Source organism: Gymnodraco acuticeps, unplaced genomic scaffold, assembly GCF_902827175.1.
Source record: "Gymnodraco acuticeps unplaced genomic scaffold, fGymAcu1.1, whole genome shotgun sequence".
Taxonomy (NCBI): domain Eukaryota; kingdom Metazoa; phylum Chordata; class Actinopteri; order Perciformes; family Bathydraconidae; genus Gymnodraco; species Gymnodraco acuticeps.
Window position 1 is genome coordinate 109,443 of NW_022991352.1, and position 21,568 is coordinate 131,010.

At 44.3% G+C, this 21,568-nt stretch overlaps 2 protein-coding genes across 3 annotated transcripts; both read right to left on the bottom strand.

The window, feature by feature from the left end:
* Positions 1-2,355: 2,355 nt before the first annotated feature.
* LOC117562755 lies at positions 2,356-3,345 on the bottom strand. Its single transcript, XM_034240635.1, has 3 exons — positions 3,123-3,345; positions 2,820-2,989; positions 2,356-2,698 (listed from the first exon to the last, which is right to left on the bottom strand). Exons 1-3 carry the CDS (start codon positions 3,336-3,338, stop codon positions 2,356-2,358), a joined length of 729 nt encoding a protein of 242 aa, XP_034096526.1. The 5' UTR covers positions 3,339-3,345.
* Positions 3,346-3,355: 10 nt separating this feature from the next.
* LOC117562758 lies at positions 3,356-7,565 on the bottom strand. 2 transcript variants are annotated; one of them, XM_034240637.1, is made up of 6 exons: positions 7,509-7,555; positions 6,305-6,479; positions 5,213-5,626; positions 5,002-5,088; positions 4,394-4,783; positions 3,356-3,614 (listed from the first exon to the last, which is right to left on the bottom strand). In XM_034240637.1, exons 2-6 carry the CDS (start codon positions 6,357-6,359, stop codon positions 3,496-3,498), a joined length of 1,065 nt encoding a protein of 354 aa, XP_034096528.1. In that variant the 5' UTR covers positions 6,360-6,479; positions 7,509-7,555; the 3' UTR covers positions 3,356-3,495. The 2 variants fall into 2 exon arrangements, with proteins under 2 accessions (XP_034096528.1, XP_034096529.1); XM_034240638.1 differs by lacking the exon at positions 6,305-6,479 and having other exon boundaries at positions 7,509-7,565.
* Between the last annotated feature and the right edge of the window lie 14,003 nt (positions 7,566-21,568).

A 21,568-nucleotide genomic window follows, 5' to 3' on the forward strand; every position in this document is an offset into this window, starting at 1 on the left:
GTGATGTGTTGCCAAGGCTTAGTGCGGTGAGGAGCCTGGCTGCAGAGTTCTGGACGTACTGGAGCCCGTCCAGGGCTTTGCTGGTGACCCCGAACAGAACTCCATTGCAGTAGTCCAGACGAGAGAAGATGAAGGTATGAATTATTATTTCTGCAATGGGGTTGGGGAGAGAGGGCCGGGGTCTGGAGATGTTTCGTAGGTGAAAAAATGCAGTTTTGACAGTTGACCTGATGTGGGAGTTGAAGGTGAGGCTAGAGTCCAGAGTGACGCCCAGGCTGCAAAACCTCAGGGGAAGGGTGGATGGAGCCGCCATTGACTGTGAGGAACAGATCTCCAACCTTCTGGAGCAGTGTTTTTGGGGCCACAACCATGAGCTCTGTTTTGTTTTTGTTGACTTTCAGTAGGTTTGTTGACATCCAGGTTTGGATGTCGCAGAGGCAGTTGACTACTGACAGTGGGGGTAGCTGGGATGATGGATTGGTACTGATGTAGAGTTGGGTGTCGTCGGCATAGGAGTGGAAGTTGAGACCATGTTGGCGGAGTGTTTCACAGAGGGGGAGCATGTAGATGATAAATAGAAGGTAGTCTGGAGGGGGCTTCGCCGTGTGTCATCAGAGCTGTCAGAGTCGCAGTCAGAAGACTCATCTGAAACACTTTGCAAGAAGCTGATGGTCTCTGCTCCAGTCAAAACGTGCTGGTAGCATCGTCTCGCATGAGTCTTCATTTATCCGATGTCGTGCTGCTTTTTCCTGAACATGCTCTGGAGACCTTTCATTACGTCTTCGCTCAGGCCGAATGGTGAATCTTAAATGTATAAGATAAAGACAATATCAGTTACTTCATCACCTATCACTGATGCAAAGTAAAAATGTAATATATACTGTACTTTGCAGGCAGGACAGCTCTTTCAGGGAATCACTGCGGGTTGAAAGGACCTTCCAGTGGTGGTTCATTTCTGTGACGAGAATCTTCTTCTCCTCCTGTAGTGTCTTCACAGCCATGACAAGGTCGAACGCTCTTCTCTTTGTCCTGAGGTCGAAAGACTCTGGAAAGCATTTATGACAAAACATGAATTCATGTGTATGAAAGATCAACATCAAAGAATCTATGAAGTCTTACATAGTTTTATATATCAGACATGAAGGTTTTCCACATTTGCTGTGAGCATTCAGCAGACTGGTGGACTTACCACTGTTTGGTAGCTGCCATGGCCAAGCTTTCTCCACAGACAGAATGGCTTGGAGGCACAGAGCTTCTGTGCTTGGAACCATTGAGTTGTATTTCTCAACTGTGGCTGTCAGGACCCCTTACTCATCCTTGATCTTGCGGCGGATCCTGGAACGACCTTTGTTGCTGTCTGTGTCTTTGTAGAGATGCTGCGAACGTCTCTTGACACTTACTGTCAGCATTTCGATCTTGCTGGCCAAGGCAGCAGCATCCCTTGGGTTGTTTGTTGTTGCTTTTTAGACGAAATAGGCGTATTAAGCACAGTAATTCACAATAACAGTGACATTTGATCAAATGTTTTAAGATTATTTTATTACATATGCATCATGAAAAATAAGTAATGCAAATGTATGTCAATAGAGGGTTATCACTAATTCTGAAAATTAAAAAAAAATTGAAAAATCATGACTACAAAAAAGTTGAAAAACTCCATTAAGATTGTCCTCACTTTCTGCCCACTCATTCACATCTCTGATCCAGTCTTCCAGCTGCTTTTCAGTCACTGCCAACTCAGCCTTCATGGACTCCAGGTTCTGCAATTGCTTTTCCAGAGCTTTTGTGGTCTCCAAACGTCAAACAATTAAAGACAAGTAAATACAGAAATCTACATTTAGGCTGCAGCCACAAATAATTCTAACTAAGAATATGTCATTCTTCTAAAACGATGTTATTACCTTTAGATATCTGCGGGACAGTGAGGTGGCCAAGTTGCTGACTTTTTGCTGATTCCAGCGCATGGTCATCAGCGTCAGCATGTCTGTACGTCCTGCACAAGAGAATATCACGTTATTATTATTCCTCTTACTTCTTATACTGTAACTGGGGTTTATACTATATTGCCATCCTAAATTGTGCTCTATGGTCATAACCGTCAATGAGCTTTTATGAGTTTGTGTTGTTGGTGTAATTTGCTAGTGTAATCTGTGCCTTTCTGATTTTTTTTTAAAAACTGACAGTAAAGGTTCTATTGTAACTCACCTGCTTTTGACATGTATTTTGTGGTCACTGCTATCCGAGAGAGGAAGGCATTGACCTGTTCCACCTCCTCCCCTAGGGTTAGTCCATGCCCCACTTCATTTCACCCGTTTAAAATATATTCAAGTACGACTCGTTACAACTTGTCACTATTCACAAGGAGGTTTTTACATCAAGTGATTGTGTCACATGGTAACAATTCATTACTTCACATTTGAAGTCATGCGCTTTGGCATGAAACACTGAGAGAAAGGGCTTCATGTCGAGAAGATGCTGGAGCTCTGGACAGCTTTTTGTGATTCTCTGGAGGTAGGGCCAATATTTGCAGGTCACATCCATGCAAAAGAACATACTACTGGCCAGCTTTGTCTGTAGGTACAGGGGATAAGCAAAGATTTCTCCCCTGTACATATTGAGAGCACAGAGGAGCACAAATCTTGAGACGTCTTCATCCCTGGCTATAAAGACACCGTCAAAGATGGCCTGTTCCTCAGATCTAAATAAATCAAAGGAGCAATGTATGACATCTCAGATGATAAGGTTGATTAGTTCACATCAAGATACTTTTGTTTCGTTATCTGTTCAAATACTGTGACATTATATATTTTCTATGGTACCTAGCTGCATTCTTGAAACGGTAATGCTTGCGGTTTCCATCTACGGAAACTGCAAGCATATCAGGGCTGCACGCAGGACAGGTGAAGGGCTCCTCCTTGCACATGATGTCCACCTCATAACGCACAGCCTCCCGCTCAAAGAAACTTTTGATGAAGCTGTCAGTTGAGATCTTCCCAGTTTATAACAAAATAAGGACATCAACAGATAATTATATGTCAAAAATAAATTATAAATTATAAGGACACAGCTTACAATTTTACAATACAAATAGATCAAAAAGGACAAGTAACTTCAATACTCACACGGCCGAAGCGCAACGTTCGCTGATCGAGCATCCTTAAATATGCCTGAAAGGATAGTCCAGGTGCAGCCATTTTCATTTCTTCAAATGAGAAGAAAACATCTGTGGCATAAATGGTGGCGAAGTGAAGGGTAGCTGGCCAGTAGTCACTCCGAAGAAGGTCGTCAACCCCAGTCGTCCATGTCGCAGCGCATGCTTCACAAGCCAACTCTGGCATGCTTAGCTCATGGCGTCCTTGAAAAACAGACAAGGTGTTTTTAATGCATTTGGTATTCTTTACTCAATACCCATGTTAAGTTTTAATAAACAAGCTATCCCACATGTCTTTGAGAAGGGTTGGATATTATCAAGAAGAAACTTCAATAACATCTATCTTAAGAAACAAGACAAACATTCTTCCCATTCATTGTGATCACAGTCACAGTCTTTCCTGGCTTGAGGCTCAATGCACAACCACAGATTGTGTCCGGGATCTCCACAGGTACAAACCGCACTGGAAACAAATTCAAATGGAAATTAAAAATAATTTGTCTCTTTTGAGAAATATATCATTATTATGTGACAGATTTAGGATTTAACTTTAAATCAGAAGATTAAAAAGAGACTTAAGCACACTGCTGGGAAATATCAGAGATCTTCAGGAAGCTCACATTTTCAACATTACATTACATTGCATTTAGCTGACGCTTTTATCCAAAGCGACTTACAATAAGTACATTCGACCAGGAAGACACAACCTTGAAGAAAACAGAATCATAAAGTACATCAGGTTTCATAGAGCCAAACATTTCAAGTGCTACTCAACTGGCTTTAGGTAAGCCAGTCCTTTATTAGTATAAAAGTGCTTCGTTAATAGTTCTATCGCTCGAAGTGGAGTCGAAAGAGATGAGTTTTCAGTCTGCGCCGGAAGATGTGCAAGCTATCTGCCGTCCTGATGTCAATGGGGAGCTCATTCCACCATCTTGGTGCCAGGATAGCAAACCCACGTGTTTTTGCTGATGGGAACTTGGGTCCCCCTCGCAACGAGGGTGCAGCGAGTCGTTTGGCTGATGCAGAGCGTAGTGCACGCGCTGGGGTGTACGGTTTAACCATGTCCTGGATGTACGAAGGGCCAGATCCATTCGCAGCATGGTAAGCAAGTACCAGTGTCTTGAAGTGGATTCTAGCAGTTACCGGAAGCCAGTGAAGGGAGCGGAGGAGCGGAGTGGTGTGGGAAAATGAAGTTCTCAACAAGTCCAGCAAGAAAATGTACATTCACAAACCAAAACTTACCGCAGGAGCAAAGGGCCATATTTACTACATGTGTTGTTGAGGCCAATGGCTGGAAGTAACCTGCAGTGGTAGCATCTCTGTTGTGGAGGGGGTGTCTGGTGTGCATGCTGACATCACAGTCAGCACAGAAGAAGGGATGTGGTTGGCAATCTCGGCACCGGACAACAGACGTTTTGCTCCAACACTGTTGGCAAATGTGTGTTCCCACATTTGCTTGGGCCACTACGGTGTTAACCAGATGTGGTCTCGCTGCCCTCCAGCTCTCTGAAAAAAAACTTTTTCGAGTGCTCCAGTTGGTCGACGCCAGCAGAGAATCACTTGGGGTTTGTGCTACCACCTCATCTCCTGTAGTATCGCTCAGAGACTGCTGGAGATCTCGTAGAAACCCCTCTGTTAAAATGGTACAATAAATAAATAAATATAAAATAAAGTCCAAAGCACAATGATTATTTTTCTTTAAAACATACTGGATGGAGTGGTTTTGAAAGCTGTAACTACTGTGTTCTTAATTCTAGCAAATGACGAAGTTTAGAAATTAAGTACGTATCACATAAAGATACAAGTATGAATATGTGTTTCGGGCTAACCAGACCAAATGAAGTACATACCAACAGTCTCTGGAGCGATAGCTGGAGCAAATACCAGATCACAGTCAGGAGCATCAACGGGGGGATCAGTGTTACGACTGCAGCCAGCTGTATCAGAAAAAATAGTTTTTTCATTTATACCATTAAATTGTACTACTTTTCACTTACCAAGAGTTATGTTTTCATTCATTTCATATACTCAAGTGCCTAGAAATGTATATCTTATACTGACCCTGATTGGAGTCATTCCGGGTTGAACGTGGTCTTGCAAAGATCAAGTTTCCCTCACTGTCTCTCTTCTTCCAGCACACCTTTCGCACTGATGGCACTGCTCTTGCTGCTTCCAGTTTACAAAGCAAATCATCAGCACTCCGTAGGTCATCCCTGAACTCTTTCTGGTCAACCAGCTCATCTGCGCTTCTCAGGAGATCCTCGAGAACAGAATCACTCATTATAGTGAAGAGACACAGACGAAAGACTGACAACAGAGTTAGACAGAGAAAGAAAAAGAGAGATAGGAAGAGGCTATGAAGTACAACACAGCAAGGACAGTTTAACAAGACAGACGTGGCTCTTAAAAGTGCCTTTGGGTTGTTTGGAGTTTGGAAAAAGCAAGGGTTGTTTTTTGGAGAACAAATTGCAGCATCTGTTGAGAGAAAACAACATCATTTAGAAACTCAAAACTAAACAAACAATGCCAGTGTAATTGTTGTTGTTTACAACTTGTCTACTTGGCTAATAACCAATTAATGCTTACTACTAGGGATGCCAGAAACTGACCATGATCAATTTCGAAAATTGGACAGCCCTGGCGAATATTAATCGAATATTAATCGAGGAACTTGGAGGAAGCCAGCAGCGCAGACTGCGCAGAGTGCAGCAGTCTGCACTCTGCAGGCTTCCTCCAAGTTTACAGTAAAAGAAACTGGTGGTGTGACCAATGGCCATTTACAATTATTAATACTATTACTATTATTAGCATTAGTCTATATTTTGGTTGAAACTAAGCCAGGAAAAAAAAGAAAAATATAAATAATAATAAAACATATATATAAATAAAATCTAATGACATTTTTTTTTTTTTAGATTATGGAGACTGTAACGAATATTCGAAAAATCGCTGGCATCCCTACTTACTTCTGTTGTCATTAAAGGTATTTTCACACCATCGCAGAGCAAAATCACTGCCACCAGTCATTTAAATAAGTAATGTGTACAAAAATTATAAAAGTATTATTATATTATTAATAATAAAAACACATGTATACAAAGTATTATTAAAACGTATTCATAATGTATAATGTTAGCAGATTTAGACTTATACCTTTTGTCTCCTGCAGCAGAAAGGTGAATAATCTCAGCAGTTCAAGTTTAGCCATTCATCACGGCGTTATTTATTATAGGCACACATCTCAAGAGGCTTGAGGACAGAGAGAAGGGGCGTGACTTCCAACGGTCTTATACCCCAGGTAGTGACATCACAATCATGTGGTACAGCCCTAACCAATGAACACAGTTAGTAGTCGCAGCTACTTACATAAACAATATATGGTACACAGTAATACATGGAGTCATACACTATACATGTCTGTATGTTATATCTCAACACTCCCACTTATGAATTATGTGCTTACTGTTTACCTGTTCATATATAATCGACAAAACAAAAACATGGTACAAATTATTTTAATGTGGGCTTCTTCAACACATTTAAAACATTCAAATGTGGATCCCTTCAAATGTCCTCAGCTTCAGTTTGGAAACAGGCTTGGTCATCACATCTGCAACCATTTCGTCTGTAGGACAATAAAGCAACACACTCTCACTCAGGGGCGGACTGGCCTTCGGGACGTTCGGGACGAATCCCGATGGGCCGGTACTGAAGTGGGCCGGTCGGACGATGTGGGCCGGCCGGTAACCGGCAGGGCTCGACATTAAATGGCCCGCTGGCCCGGAAGCACTATTTAGACACCCCGGGCCAGCATAACGTACTTAACGTACTAACGTACTTGCCCGCTCGGGCCACTAAAAATATTGCTTTAAAAAAAATTGTCCTGTGGTATTGGTATTTTGACTAGCAATTTAGTTAAATTGTTTCGTTTATCAACGCTACAACATAGCGTTCCGTGAGTCGGTTGTCGTTGTTGTTGGGTGAAAAGCAAACAGCTGTTTGCTGCGGAGCGCAGCAGGAGCAGGCTCCGGTGAGCGTGAGCGCGCTCCTTCACTACAGACTATCGCGCCACCTAATCATTCGCCAAATGTTTTTAATACCAGCGGTAAACAATCTTCAAATAAAAGAAAGTCACCGGAGGAGTTAAAGGAAAGTGACAGGGAGTATGAGAAGAAGAGGGAGAGAAAGTTTCAGCCAGCTTGATCGATGGAGTTGGCTGCAGTGACGCGTCCTAAAACCCTTTTATAATCTATCGATTAGATTTATGATTCGAAAATTATAAAAGTAGGGTAGACATGTGGAGATTATCCGGCTGAACAAAACGTGCATTTATCAAACAGGTTTGTTTTCCACATACCTTATTTCCAGCTATTTTCCAAAACCCTTGTCGAGGGAACCAGCAGCTTACTTCCTGGTTTTAGGACGCGTCACTGGCTGCACCTCTCAATATGATGCCAATATAAACAAGGTCTTCTGTCGGCTCTGTACATCAATGCCGACCTATGCTGACAAGTAAGTGAAGAGTAGACAATATAAAGGTATTGGCGAAATGTCCCAGCAGTTTAGGATAATGAAGGTTCAGGTTCTAATCAAATCAATTACATAGCCTGACAGGAAGGCAGAAAGTGCATTATACAAATAATAATAATAGCAGCAATTTTTTAACAATGACCACAATATCATTATTTTAATAAACCAAATATGAACAATTGAGGAAAATGAGGAAGAACTGATGATTAAAATGTTGTAGTACAAGTAGTAATGTAGTTAGTGCATACATTACTATTGCAACAAATGTGTTAATTTTCTTCATTATTAGTCGATTTTTTTTTTGGACGAATGCTCCGGGTCAGAGGGTACAATGGTGGGGCCAGTGATAATACAAGTCCACCGGCCCGGAGGTAGACATTAATTACCCTTAATGTCTACCGCTAGTAAATTGTCTACCCCCCCCCCCCCCCCCCCGTCGACAATTTACTAGCAGTATTTACTTGCGGTACCGCGGTGGGCCGGCGTTACCGAAGTGGGCCGGTCGAGAGTCCCGGGCTGATTTGTAGTCCCAGTCCGCCCCTGCTCTCACTCCATAATCGTCACGGAGCGACGCTTGGTCAGGGGTCCCCAGGCGTGCAGTTGTGACGCTCCTAGGCTCCTTCAGCTTCATAAAGGGACGCAAATAGCTTTCAACTGATTGCAATGTATTCCCATCTGCGGCGGGATTTGACGCTCATGGAAGCACGGCATTCGTTTGTGTCGGCTGCCCTTAAAGGCAATGTGAGCGTCCATTCCCATTGGATAACGGAGAATTGTACACCCGGAAGTAAGTATTCCCCTTACTGTCGATTGATTTTACAGTGATATCTGCACTACTCATCGACTAAAAAACACCAGATTATCCTTGTTAATTACACAACATTGATTGGTTTAAATTGTGTGCAATCCTTTTGTATTTTTCCCCTTCGATTCGGAGAAACTAATATTTTTTCGGAGTAAAGGATGGCACTAGTAGTCCTACACTACCCAGAATCCCCAGCTATCGTTTAGGACTACACCATGTGCTCTGTTTAACAAACCCCGTGATTAGTTCTCAAGCTCTGTGATTGGTTGACCTCCAACTGCATTCCATATGAGAAAAAACGTTTCTTAAAAGATAAAATCATACTTTATTCAGCAGTGCTTGCTTTACTCTTTGAAAGTCATCACATGAATGCATTGTAATAAATGGTTCGGCTGCATTAAATATATTACACATCTGTCGTAGTTCTTTATTTGTATTTCTCTACAGAGATCGGGCTCAGAATAGACCGGAAACTATTCTTTTACCGTTCAGTTTGAATTTCACAATAAAGTTAGTAGTAATATTTTGTTTTGATATTATTGTTTTTTATTAACTACTAGACCGCTGGGTCATGTTAAGACCATCTTTTCTGTGTTGCTGTGGGTTTTTTCCATCGCTTTTGTGTTACAAATATCAAGACAATAACTAAATATATCCGTCGTAAACTAAACCAGAAACAGCAGTATATTTTATTTTGTTAACACTGTAAACTTGACAACTTTTTAACCCAAACCACCTACTGGTTAAAGCACGTTATTACACGTTTAGAGTAATGCAATGCAGGTAGATTGTGTTGCTTTTTAATGACTGTTTAAAATGCCTTTTTCTTAATGTATTTTATTATTATTAACTACTTGTTATTTGTTGCTAGGGACGCTGCTATCGATATTATTTCTGTTATGTTGTGTAACTGTTTAATGGTGTTATCTTTATTGCTACCCCCTTCCCCGTCAATGTATAGTGTTGGTCCACAGCGCAAACGTATTATTTTAACAAAATCTGCATCTAAAATTGTGGCATAGATAGCCTACGTTATTTTCCCCTGTGCAATTCTCCATTTACTCAACAATAACACATAATTATCCTTGTGTTTATTTATTTGTTTGATTAATAAACACAAGTTGGAGCCCGTCAGGACCGAGGGTCGGAGCAGCTCATTTGCTTTAGAGAATATTACACCGGGAAGTAAGTATTCTCTCCGCTTCGCTTGACAAACCCCGTGATAGTCCTCAAGCTCTGTAATTGGAGAGTGTGCTCCGAGGGTTACGCCGAGCCTCGAACAGCACTTGAAATGGGATGGAACCATGGCAGACTGTCTAAAACTGGATTTGAACGGGTCCACCGCGTCCCCCCCTCCCCCCACCCCGTCCCCAGAACTACACATGCTGGCTATTGTGTTTCGCAACATGTTCTCTATCCATGGCACATCTCTACTGGGAGTTGTAGTTTTAAAAGACGTTTTCGTATTTCCCATAATAAGAAGTTGCCAGTATTAAACTGTGTACATCCCTGGAGGTTTAGGGGATAGGAAACACTCACATTTAAAACATATAATTAATAAATGGGTGAAAATGGCTTGTGCCCATAATGGGCAGCATTAATATATATACCCACATGCCAGTTAAGGTCAGAAGAGCTTTATTTAACAGCTGGTCTTATGTCTGTGACCCCTCCTGTTGTTAATTGACAACATTACATTACATTACATTAATTTATAAGCCTGAACATGCACTTGTCAAGGTTCAGAGGCACATTTTGCAAATATGGCAGTAGCCATCGATCATAAGATAAGATATACTTTATTGATCCCAAGTTGGAAATATTTGCGTTACATCAGCATGTGTAACGGTTGTAAATATGCAGTGGTGTTTATTTGTAAATCATTTTGTATAATCACACAAATTCTGTGTTTTATATTTAACAATTCTGTGTTCTTTATTTATTGATTGTTCAATACCTGACAAGGCCGGAGATGAAATATCTACATACATCTTATAAGAGTATAATACATTATGTATAATATCAGTTAAAATAAGTGCTTCAGCATAGTTAACATTGCTGGAGGTATGTACAAATATTGATAGATGTCTTGTAATGCACTATTGAGGAACCTGCGACCCAAGTTTTTCATTCAATGCATAACTACACCGTAGTTGTGTATAATATGATATGTCAATAAACCTTAGAAAATCTTGAAATCTTGAAAGGGATGTGCAAAATAGTCATTATATACAGTCTTTAATTATCTATTAGTAGAGAATAACGAGTAATGAATATACTTTATAGGGATCCTATTAATATCTAATAATAAAAATAATACATTTCAATAACATGCTTTAACCACTAGGTGTCCCTTTATATCAGCTGTGCACCTTTATGGTGTAAATACAGCCTATCTACCAATTGGATCAAATATAAAAGTCAGCCGAATTAGTGTTGATACTGCAAGGAGACGTATTGTGTGAAAAGAAATGTAAGATGTTGTTTAATTGCTGATATATTTATGATCCACGTCACGTTTTCAGTTCCTCATGTTTGTCTAGAAGTCTTCTCATCAGGGCTCTATAAATAGAGAACTACGGCAGATGTGTAATATTTAATGCAGTCGAACCGTGTATTACAATGCCGTTATGTGATGACTTTCAAAGAGAAAAGCAAGCACACTCGGAATAAAGTTTTTTTTAATTTTTTTTTTATGTTTTCGGTCTGTTTCCGGTATTTGTTAATGACGATGTGCTGTGAGATGTGAGACTGGAATTGCACAGGGGAACATAACGTATCTTTAGATGCGGATTTTGTTAAACTAATCCGTTTGCGCTGTGGACCAACACTATACATTGACGGGGAAGGGGGTAGCAATAAAGATAACACCATTAAACAGTTACACAACATAACAGAAATAATATCGATAGCAGCGTCCCTAGCAACCACCTTGGTAACAATGAAAACGTTCTATGGACGCAATTTCCTGAAGTAATCTTCGTAATAACTAGCAAACTAAAGATCATGTACATCCACTGCACACATAATCTGAAATAACAACTCATATTTCTAGCATCAAATGACATCAAAACGCATTTTAATGGCCAAACTAACTTTGAAATAGGCATTTTCCACCGAGAATAAAACAAAGTTCGGCCATGTTTTTTTTTTTCTGCAGGGAGAAATTTGAAGATCACGTGACATAGACGCCAGCCATTGGAATGCATGTTGAAAAAAAACGGGGTTTGTCAAACAGAGCACATGGTGTAGTCCTAAATGATAGCTGGGGATTCTGGGTAGTGTAGTGTCTTCTGCCATCCTTTACTCCGAAAAAATATTTGTTTCCCTGAATCGAAGGGGAAAAATACAAAAGCATTGCACACAATTTAAACCAATCAATGTTGTGTAATTAACAAGGATAATCTGGTGTTTTTTAGTCGATGAGTAGTGCAGATATCACTGTAAAATCAATCGACAGTAAGGGGAATACTTACTTCCGGGTGTACAATTCTCCGTTATCCAATGGGAATGGACGCTCACATTGCCTTTAAGGGCAGCCGACACAAACGAATACCGTGCTTCCATGAGCGTCAAATCCCGCCGCAGATGGGAATACATTGCAATCAGTTAAAAGCTAATTGCGTCCCTTTATGAAGCTGAAGGAGCCTAGGAGCGTCACAACTGCACGCCACGGACACTGACCAAACGTCGCTCCTGGACGATTATGGAGTGAGAGTGTGTTGAATAAACCAGTGTCATCTTTCCCTGCCTTATGGTGGACCTTATGAAGTGGTACTTAATATCCACGTGTTTACACCTTTGTCTACAGAGAGGATTTTTAGCAAGGGCTATTTTCCCCTGATTTTCCTCGTTTACAACTGTGTTCTTATACACGTATGTGTCTATCCCTTCCAGTAGCAGCTCCAAGTAAATACACTCCTGTATTGTTAGAGTTAGAGCCATATACTCAGCTTCACATGTGGAAAGCGCTACTTTAGGCTGTTTCTTGGTTTTCCAAGAGACTAGTGAGCTGTCCTTACTCATGCTCACACAATACCCTGTCATACTGCGTCTATCTGTTTTATCTGCCACCCAATCAGCGTCACTATAAGCCTGTAGTCCTAGTTTCTCGCTACTTTTTACATAACCCTCAGGTTGTTCCATGTAAATGTCGTGATTGATGGGTGCATGCAGGTAGGCTGTCTTTACATCCATCTGGTGTAAAATCAAATCCTCTTGTACGGCCTTCTGCATTAATACACATACACTTGTCAGGTTGGCTGTAGGTGAGAACGTCTCCCCGTAATCTATCCCCGCCCTCTGACTGTATCCTTAGCTACGAACCTAGCTTTGTACATGTCGTGTCCGTCAACGTCTCCCTTAACTGAATAGACCCATTTACCTCCCACTGTTTTCCTGCCCTCAGGCAATTTTGTCAGGGTAAAAGTCTGATTGTCTTCTAGAGACTTAATTTCCTCATCCATCGCTTTTCCCCAGTTTTCTGACTCGGTCGATGTCATGGCCTCTTTAAAGGTCAGAGGTACACCGCAAACTGCTCTGTAACAATAATCTATACTAGTGAGTATTTTATCCTCTTCATCACTATCTTCCTGAGTATAATCTCTCAAGTACTCTGGGGGTTTGCGCTCCCTACTGGGATATCTCCTACTGTCTGAGGCATGTGACGCCACCCTAGGGTGCTGTTCGCCATCATCATCTGGTGCTGACTGTGGAGCGTTAGTTTGTACATCTTTGCTCAGTACACTAGGCTTTGGGGCCTTTACTCCCTCTTCACAGTCTTGCTCCGAATCCTGTTTTAACCACTGTGTCTGAGTCTCACTATCACAAGTTGTGCTGGTGATAAACTTTACTAGTCTGTGCTTCTGCACCTTCTCTTTGTTGGGGTCGTAAACTAGATAGGCGGGGCTTCCCTTGTCATGCCCTACAAAACGTCCTTTCTCACACCTAGTATCTAATTTTCCCCTGTCCTGCTGGTACGCATAGCACACTGCTCCAAACGTATGCATCCTCGCTAAGTTACACTTCTTCCCTGTCAGTGCTGAATATGGCGTAGTGCCCGTGTGCTTATTAAAACACCGGTTTCTGGTATGTGCTGCTTCCTGAATGGCATAGTGCCACAGGTTTTTAGGCAGATCACTGTCAATAAGCATACATCTGGCCATTTCAAAAAGAGTGCACCCTTCTCTTTCAGCTGTCCCGTTTTGATGTGGGGAATAAGGACAAGACGTCTCATGTCTGATCTTGTTCTTTCTCAATAGTGTCTGAAACTCCTTACTAGTGAACTCAGTCCCATTATCTGATCTAATGCATTTCACAGTCCCATAGGGAGCTACATCTGCCAGATACTTCTCAGTGGCTTGAACTGCGTCACTCTTCGCTTTCAGGAAATAAACAAACACTGTAAATGAGTGCATATACTTGAAGCCATTTATGGACTCGTTATTAACTGGACCTGCTAGATCAGTGTTCACCAACTCAAGTGGTGTGTTTGCTTTATTGGTCGGATCACTGTTTCTCGTTTGGGTAAACTTTCCCTCTATGCATACTGTACAATCTTTATCAGGCTTACGCTTTGTAACCTTAATATGCATACCTACAGTTACATCCTTCAGCTTTAACACATCCTCATAATTACAGTGACCCATAATCTCATGCCACGTTTGGATATCATGGCTGACATGACACTTATCTTCAACATCACACTCTGTTTGCAAATAGTACATTTTCTTACATACATAAATGTCAAACTTGGTACCATCCGGTAACATCAGAGCATCTTTACCTTTGTCGAAGAAAACCTTGGCTCCGTTAGCTGTAGCAGACTTCACGGAAAATAGTTATTGGGGGTACGATGGGATGTATAGCGCTTTATTCAGTCACTTTACACCGTCGTCCCTCGCTGTCTATCAGACACATCTCTGCTTCTCCTCTGCCTTGCGCCACTCCGAAGGTGCGCCTCCCGTCTGCCAATTCCATGCTGTGTCTCTCCGGCTTGAAGGTGCTGTCAAAAATCTTGAATTTCTTCTTATCGTTGATGATGTGCGACGACGCTCCCGTGTCCACGATCAATCATTTTCTGTGGGTCTGTAGTTGTTGTAGGCTGGTCCATTCAGCTTGCACTTTGAGGGTGTAGTCACCTCCTCCCGCAGCTTCTCCGGTACCACCTGGCATGCTCGCGCACCGAGCGGCATCACCGCGGTCCTTCTTTGTGCACGCTTTGTCTGTGTGCCCTTTGCTTTTACAAAAGCTACACCAGACTTTCTTTCTGCAGTCATCTTTTCGTTGGCCTTTCTTTCCGCATCGCCAACATGCGCCAACGTGTTCTCCGTCGCCATCGGGGATTAATCGTTTGGCGGGCTTTCTCTTTGTTGCTACTTGAACCCTCAGCACCCTCTCGCTCGTCTCGTCTGAGGCTGAATCTTCTGAGGCCTCGAAGTTCCTCAACTTCGCCTTGAACTGTCCCAACGTTACTTCACTGTCACCGTGTGTCACCATTAGAGTGAACGGCTTGTATTTTTCGAGTAATCCCCGCATAACCATCGCCATCATTAGTCCCTCACTCTGTGCTTCTCCCGCGCTCCTGAGTGCCGTAATGATCTGCTCAGCTCGGATAATGTACTCTGTTACCGTCTCATTATCAGCTTTCTTCAGCACAGTCATGGTTATATACAAGGTGACGATCCTGGGTCTGCCTTTTCCAATATAGTGCTCCCTTAATATTCTGAGACTTTCTCGGCCCTTGTCCTTCGTGTCTCTGAATATCAGGCCTAAACTGGTATTGTCGAGTAGCGGCGCTAACTCACAATAGGCGTCAGCATTGAGCTTGTCGTCTTGAGCCCTCAGTGCCGCGGTCAGTTCTCCAGCGGGTGCTCGAAGGATGGTCTCCTTCAATCCCACTCCGTGCATGCAACACAGCATCCTCTCTTCCCAGAGCTCATACTCTTCTGCTTTCCCGTCAAACGTGGGCCACTTGCTCTTCCTCGTGGTTCCATTCACCATGGCTTTTGCGTTTGTAGCTTCAGTAGCTTAGCTTAGGTCCTTGTTAGCTTAGCTTTAGCTTCCCTCGGTTCTCCCGATGCTAAACTAGCTTAACACGTGGCTAACTAGCTACTCCTATGCTAACCGTGCTAACAGGCAATCTTCTCGCCTTGTTATCGCACGTGCGCTTCGAACTGTAGAATAATTCATCGCATCTGGGCCCATAACCTGTTAGCAGATTTAGACTTATACCTTTTGTCTCCTGCAGCAGAAAGGTGAATAATCTCAGCAGTTCAAGTTTAGCCATTCATCACGGCGTTATTTATTATAGGCACACATCTCAAGAGGCTTGATGACAGAGAGAGAAGGGGCGTGACTTCCAACGGTCTTATACCCCAGGTAGTGACATCACAATCATGTGGTACAGCCCTAACCAATGAACAGAGTTAGTAGTCACAGCTACTTACATAAACAATATATGGTACACAGTAATACATGGAGTCATACACTATACATGTCTCTATGTTATATCTCAACATATAACCACGAGTATTTGTTAATATAAGTAATTGTTAATACAAATATATATACTTGAACTTTAAATTGTGCAAGCAATACTTACTTAAACTAGCACTTAAACTAGTACTCGCCGTGAGCTAGCTAGCTAGCTAGCTCATGGCGAGTTCATTTTTTATATTTGGATAATACCCTATATTATTTAGTTACTATACCCCTCAGAAAGGTGCCAGAAACAACATTGGCGCCGATTAGATTATTATTATTAATATTCGTGGCTAAATTGATCGTATTTTCTATAACTATGTGTTACCCATGCTCTTACCTTGATTCTGAAGAACTGCGACTCTCTCATCCAGGTTTGGTCACGTAAAGTGCAAAGGTATGCCGTCTTTACGACGGTACCTGAGGATTGTGGGTAATGTAATAGCAAAGCGGACAGGCGTCGTCACAACAATAGCTGGGGATTGTGGGTAGTGTAGTCTCTTTGGCGCTCCACATTTCAAAGAAAACAAGTTGTTTCTCAGAATTGAAGGGGAAAAACACATAAGCATTGCACACAATTTAAACCAATCAATGTTGTGTAATTAACAAGGATAATCTGTTTTTTTTAGTCGATGAGTAGTGCAGATATCACTGTAAAATAAATCGACAGTAATGGGTGTACTTACTTCCGGGTGTGCAATTCTCCGTTATCCAATGGGAATGGACGCTCACATTGCCTTTAAGGGCAGCCGACGCTCATGGAAGCACGGCATTCATTTGTGTCGGCTGCCCTTAAAGGCAATGTGAGCGTCCAGATGGGAATACATTGCAATCAGTTGGAGCGTCACAACTGCACGCCACGGGACCCTGACCAAACGTTGCTCCTGGACGATTATGGAGTGAGAGAAAAACGCAAATACTTTCTGTGTTTTGGAGCAATTTCGCCATGAAAGTAAGCGTTCTTCAGGTCGATGGTTGTGAACCAATCGCCTGGCTGCACCAGTCCCAGTAACTGTCTCATAGTTAACATATGGAACTTCTTGCATGCAATGTGCTGGTTCAGGCATTGAAGATCCAGAATGGGCCTGAATTCTCCTGTCTTCTTGGGAACCAGGAAGTACAGGGAATAATGCCCCTTCTCTCTGACTTGAGAGACATGCCGAGAGGAAACTATCTCCTCCTGGGATGACAGATTTGCCTCTCTCATGCCTCTGAACGGAGGAGGGATGCTGCAAACCTGGAGTGAATAACCCAGTCTCAGTGTCCTGTCCATCCGCTCTGTTAATACACCACTGATTTTCCATTCCCCATAACATTGTGTTAGGGGATGTGCAATCAGCTGCGGAGCCGCAGCTATGAAGCTGTGGTACTCTCTGGTGGCCCACTCCGTCGTCAAACCCTCCATAAAAGGAAGTTTGACCCATGGGGGGCTGACACAGAAAGGGCCGTTTTCTCTATAATGCAGTTTCCACTCAGAGAAAAAATGCAATCGTTTTTACTGAATGCATTTTACACACACATATTACTCTAGCCTCTCTGAAGAACCAGCACCTTACCGTGGTAGAGAGGTTTGTGTGCCCTGATGAACCTGGGGGCTGTGTTGTCTGGAACCTTGTGTTCCTGGTAGGGTCTCCCATGGCAAATTGGTCTCAGGCAAGGGGCCAGACTAAGATTGGTTCAAAAGACCTCATGAAAGAACAACAAAGAAGTGAGGATACCCGGCCCGGAGGAAGCCCAGGGTCCCCTTCTGGAGCCAGGCCCAGAAGGAGGACTCGTCAGCGAGCGTCTGGTGGCCGGGCTTGCCACGGAGCCCGGCCGGGCACAGCCCGAAAAGGCAACGTGGGCAACACCTCCGCTTCTCCGTCCCGCGGGCCCACCACCTACGGGAAACAGCGATGGGGTCGGGTGCGCTGTCAGAAGGGTGGCAGTGAAAGCAGAGGGTCTCGACGGACCAGACCCGGGCGACAGAAGCTGGCTTTGGGGACGTCGAACGTCACCTCTCTGGGGGGGAAGGAGCCGGAGCTTGTGCGGGAGGTGGAGCGTTACCAGCTGGATCTGGTTGGGCTCACCTCTACGCACAGCGTCGGCTCTGGAACCTTACTTCTGGACCGGAGTTGCACAAGGTGTGAGGCGCCGGGCGGGTGTGGGGATACTCACAAATCCCCGGTTGGGTGCTTCGTTGTTGGAGTTTACCCAAATGGACGAGAGGGTCGCCTCCCTACGCCTGCGGGTTATGGGGGGGGAAAACTCTGACTGTTGTATGTGCTTATGCACCAAACAGCAGTTCAGAGTATACGGCCTTCTTGGAAACCCTGGAAATAGTCCTGTATGGGGCTCCTGAAGGGGACTCTGTAATCTTGCTGGGAGACTTCAACGCACATGTGGGCAATGATGGAGACACTTGGAGGGGCGTGATTGGGAGGAACGGCCCCCCTGATCTGAACCGGAGTGGTGGTTTGTTACTGGACTTCTGTGCTAGTCATGGATTGGCCATAACAAACACCATGTTTGTACATAAGGATGCTCATAAGTGTACGTGGTACCAGAGCACCCTAGGCAGAAGGTCCATGATCGATTTCGTTATCGTATCATCGGACCTGAGGCCGTATGTTTTGGACACTCGGGTAAAGAGAGGGGTGGAGTTGTCAACTGATCACCATCTGGTGGTGAGTTGGGTCGAGTGGCGGGGGAAGCCTCTGGATAAACTTGGTAAAGCCCAAACGTGTAGTTTGGGTGAACTGGGAACGTCTGGAAGAGGCCCAAGTTCAGGAGGCCTTCAACTCACACCTCCGGCGGAACTTTTCGGGCATTCCTGTGGAGGTTGGGGACATCGACGGGGAGCTGTGGTCTCAAGGTCTTAGGTGCCTCAAGGGGCGGTAACCCTCGAACCTCCTGGTGGACACCGGTGGTCAGGGAAGCCGTACGACTGAAGAAGGAGGCCTTTAGGGATTTGTTATCCCGGGGGACTCTCGAGGCAGTTGCAAGGTACCGACAGGCCCGAAGGGCAGCAGCCTCAGCCGTGGCCGAGGCAAAGCAGCGGGTGTGGGAGAAGTTCGGAGAAGACATGGAAAAGGACTTTCGGGTGGCACCAAAGTTGTTCGGGAAAACTGTCCGACACCTCAGGAGGGGGAAGCAGGGAACCATCCAAGCTGTGTACAGTAAGGATGGGACGTTGTTGACCTCAACTGATGGAGTGTTAGGGCGTTGGAAGGAACACTTTGAGGAACTCCTGAACCCGACAACTCTGCCCTCTAGGTTAGAGGCAGAGCTGTAGTATGACGGGAGATCAACACCAATGACCCGGGGGGAGGTCACTGAGGTAGTCAAACAACTCCACAGTGGCAAAGCCCCGGGGGTGGATGAGATCCGCCCAGAAATGCTGAAGGCTCTGGGTGTTGAGGGACTGTCATGGTTGACACGTCTCATCAACGTTGCGTGGAAGTCGGAAACAGTACCGAAGGAGTGGCAGACCGGGGTGGTGGTTCCCCTTTTCAAAAAGAGGGATCAGAGGGTGTGTGCCAATTACAGAGGCATCACACTACTCAGCCTCCCCGGGAAAGTTTACTCTAAGGAACTAGAAAGGAGGGTCAGGCCGATTGTCGAACCTCAGATTGAGGAGGAACAATGCGGATTCCGTCCTGGTCGTGGAACGATGGATCAGCTTTTTACTCTCGCAAGGATCCTGGAGGGGGCCTGGGAGTACGCTTATCCGGTCTACATGTGTTTTGTAGACTTGGAGAAGGCGTATAACCGAGTTCCCAGGGAGTTACTGTGGGAGGTGCTGCGGGGAGTATGGGGTGAGGGGGGTCTCTACTCAGGGCCATCCAATCTCTGTACTCCCAAAGCGAGAGCTGTGTCCGGGTCCTCGGCAGTAAGTCAGACCCATTTCCGGTGAGGTTTGGCCTCCGTCAGGGCTGCGCTTTGTCACCAATCCTGTTTGTAATATACATGGATCGGATTTCGAGGCGTAGTCGTGGGGGAGGGGGTCTGCAGTTCGGTGGACTAAGGATTGCACCACTGCTTTTTGCAGATGATGTGATTCTAATGGCTTCATCGGTCTGCGACCTTCAGCACTCACTGGATCGGTTCGCAACCGAGTGTGAAGCGGCTGGGATGAGGATCAGCACCTCCAAATCTGAGGCCATGGTTCTCAGCAGGAAACCGATGGACTGTCCACTCCAAGTAGGGAATGAGTCCTTACCCCAAGTGAAGGAGTTCAAGTATCTCGGGGTCTTGTTCTCGAGTGAGGGAACAATGGAGCGTGAGATGGGCCGGAGAATCGGAGCAGCGGGAGCGGTACTGCAGTCGCTTTACCGCACCGTTGTGACGAAAAGGGAGCTGAGCCAGAAGGCAAAGCTCTCTGTCTACCGGGCCATTTTCGTTCCTACCCTCACCTATGGTCATGAAGGATGGGTCATGACCGAAAGAACGAGATCGCGGATACAAGCGGTCGAGATGGGTTTTCTCCGCAGGGTGGCTGGTGTCTCCCTTAGGGATAAGGTGAGAAGTTCGGTCATCCGGGAGGGACTCGGAGTTGAACCGCTCCTCCTTCGCGTCAAAAGGAGGTGTTCCAGGCACGTCCTGCTGGGAAGAGACCGAGGGGTAGACCTAGGACCAGGTGGAGGGATTATATCTCTTCGCTGGCCTGGGAGCGCCTTGGGATCCCCCAGTCAGAGCTGGTTGATGTGGCCAGGGAAAGGAACGTTTGGGGCTCTCTGCTGGAACTGCTACCCCCGCGACCCGACCACGGATAAGCGGGAGAAGATGGATGGATGGATGGATATTACTCTAGAACTAGAGTTACACTACGTAACCCACTGTTCTTCTGCGGAGGTCCCTGAACGCACCGCGGCCACTCTCACGGGGCCTGTGCCTCATAATGGGTGTCCAATTACCATCGTATGAAAACGGCCTTGCCGATTTCAACGAGACATTATGGGAAAATGTGGAATTGTGGAGAGAGATGACTTACTCTGGGATAAATGCCATCGTTTTTACTAAATGCATTTTTTTTTTTTCACACACACACACACAACACTCTAGAACTAGGGTTACAATACATAACCCACCGTTCTTGCAACAGGGCCTCTTTTCGACTTCCTGTTGAAAGCAAACCTATCTCCTCCCAGGCTGATAGATTTTACTCTCTATTGCCCCTGAAAGGAGGAGGGACGCTGCAAAGCTGGAGTGAGTAACCCAGTCTCAGTGTCCTGCCCCTCTACTCTGTCAGTACACAGCTTTTGTGGGGCTTCCATTCCACACAAAACTGTGTTCAGGGGACATGATTGATTGATTGATTGATTGATTGAAAAGTTTATTAACAGCTTGTATATTGGGTACAGTACAGTACAGCTCAAAACATACAATTGTTAAGTGGATGCAGACCAGAGAAAGACTTTCGTCTTGTTTACATCAGGGTCCCCCATTTCCAATTCATCATGTCATTTAAGACATATTTGACATACAGATGGCTTATTTACAATTTACATACAGGTGGTTTTTTACATACAGATTGCTTATTTACAATTTTCATTTTAGATTTCGTTCTAATACATCCTAACCAGACATTTAAGACATACCAAGTCTACAGATATACAGTT

Bases quoted from the DNA above. Each gene is read 5' to 3' on its own strand.
- LOC117562755 (XM_034240635.1), bottom strand. From the start codon at position 3,338: ATGCCAGAGTTGGCTTGTGAAGCATGCGCTGCGACATGGACGACTGGG. The intron at 2,990-3,122 runs GTGAGTATTGAA...TAAACTGGGAAG, and splicing joins GAACGTTGCGCTTCGGCCGT to ATCTCAACTGACAGCTTCAT. The intron at 2,699-2,819 runs GTACCATAGAAA...TGATTTATTTAG, and splicing joins CGTTTCAAGAATGCAGCTAG to ATCTGAGGAACAGGCCATCT.
- LOC117562758 (XM_034240637.1), bottom strand. From the start codon at position 6,359: ATGGCTAAACTTGAACTGCTGAGATTATTCACCTTTCTGCTGCAGGAG. The intron at 5,627-6,304 runs GTATAAGTCTAA...TTCTCTCAACAG, and splicing joins TCTGCTGCAGGAGACAAAAG to ATGCTGCAATTTGTTCTCCA. The intron at 3,615-4,393 runs GTAAGTTTTGGT...ATTTGTTTCCAG, and splicing joins TATGGCCCTTTGCTCCTGCG to TGCGGTTTGTACCTGTGGAG.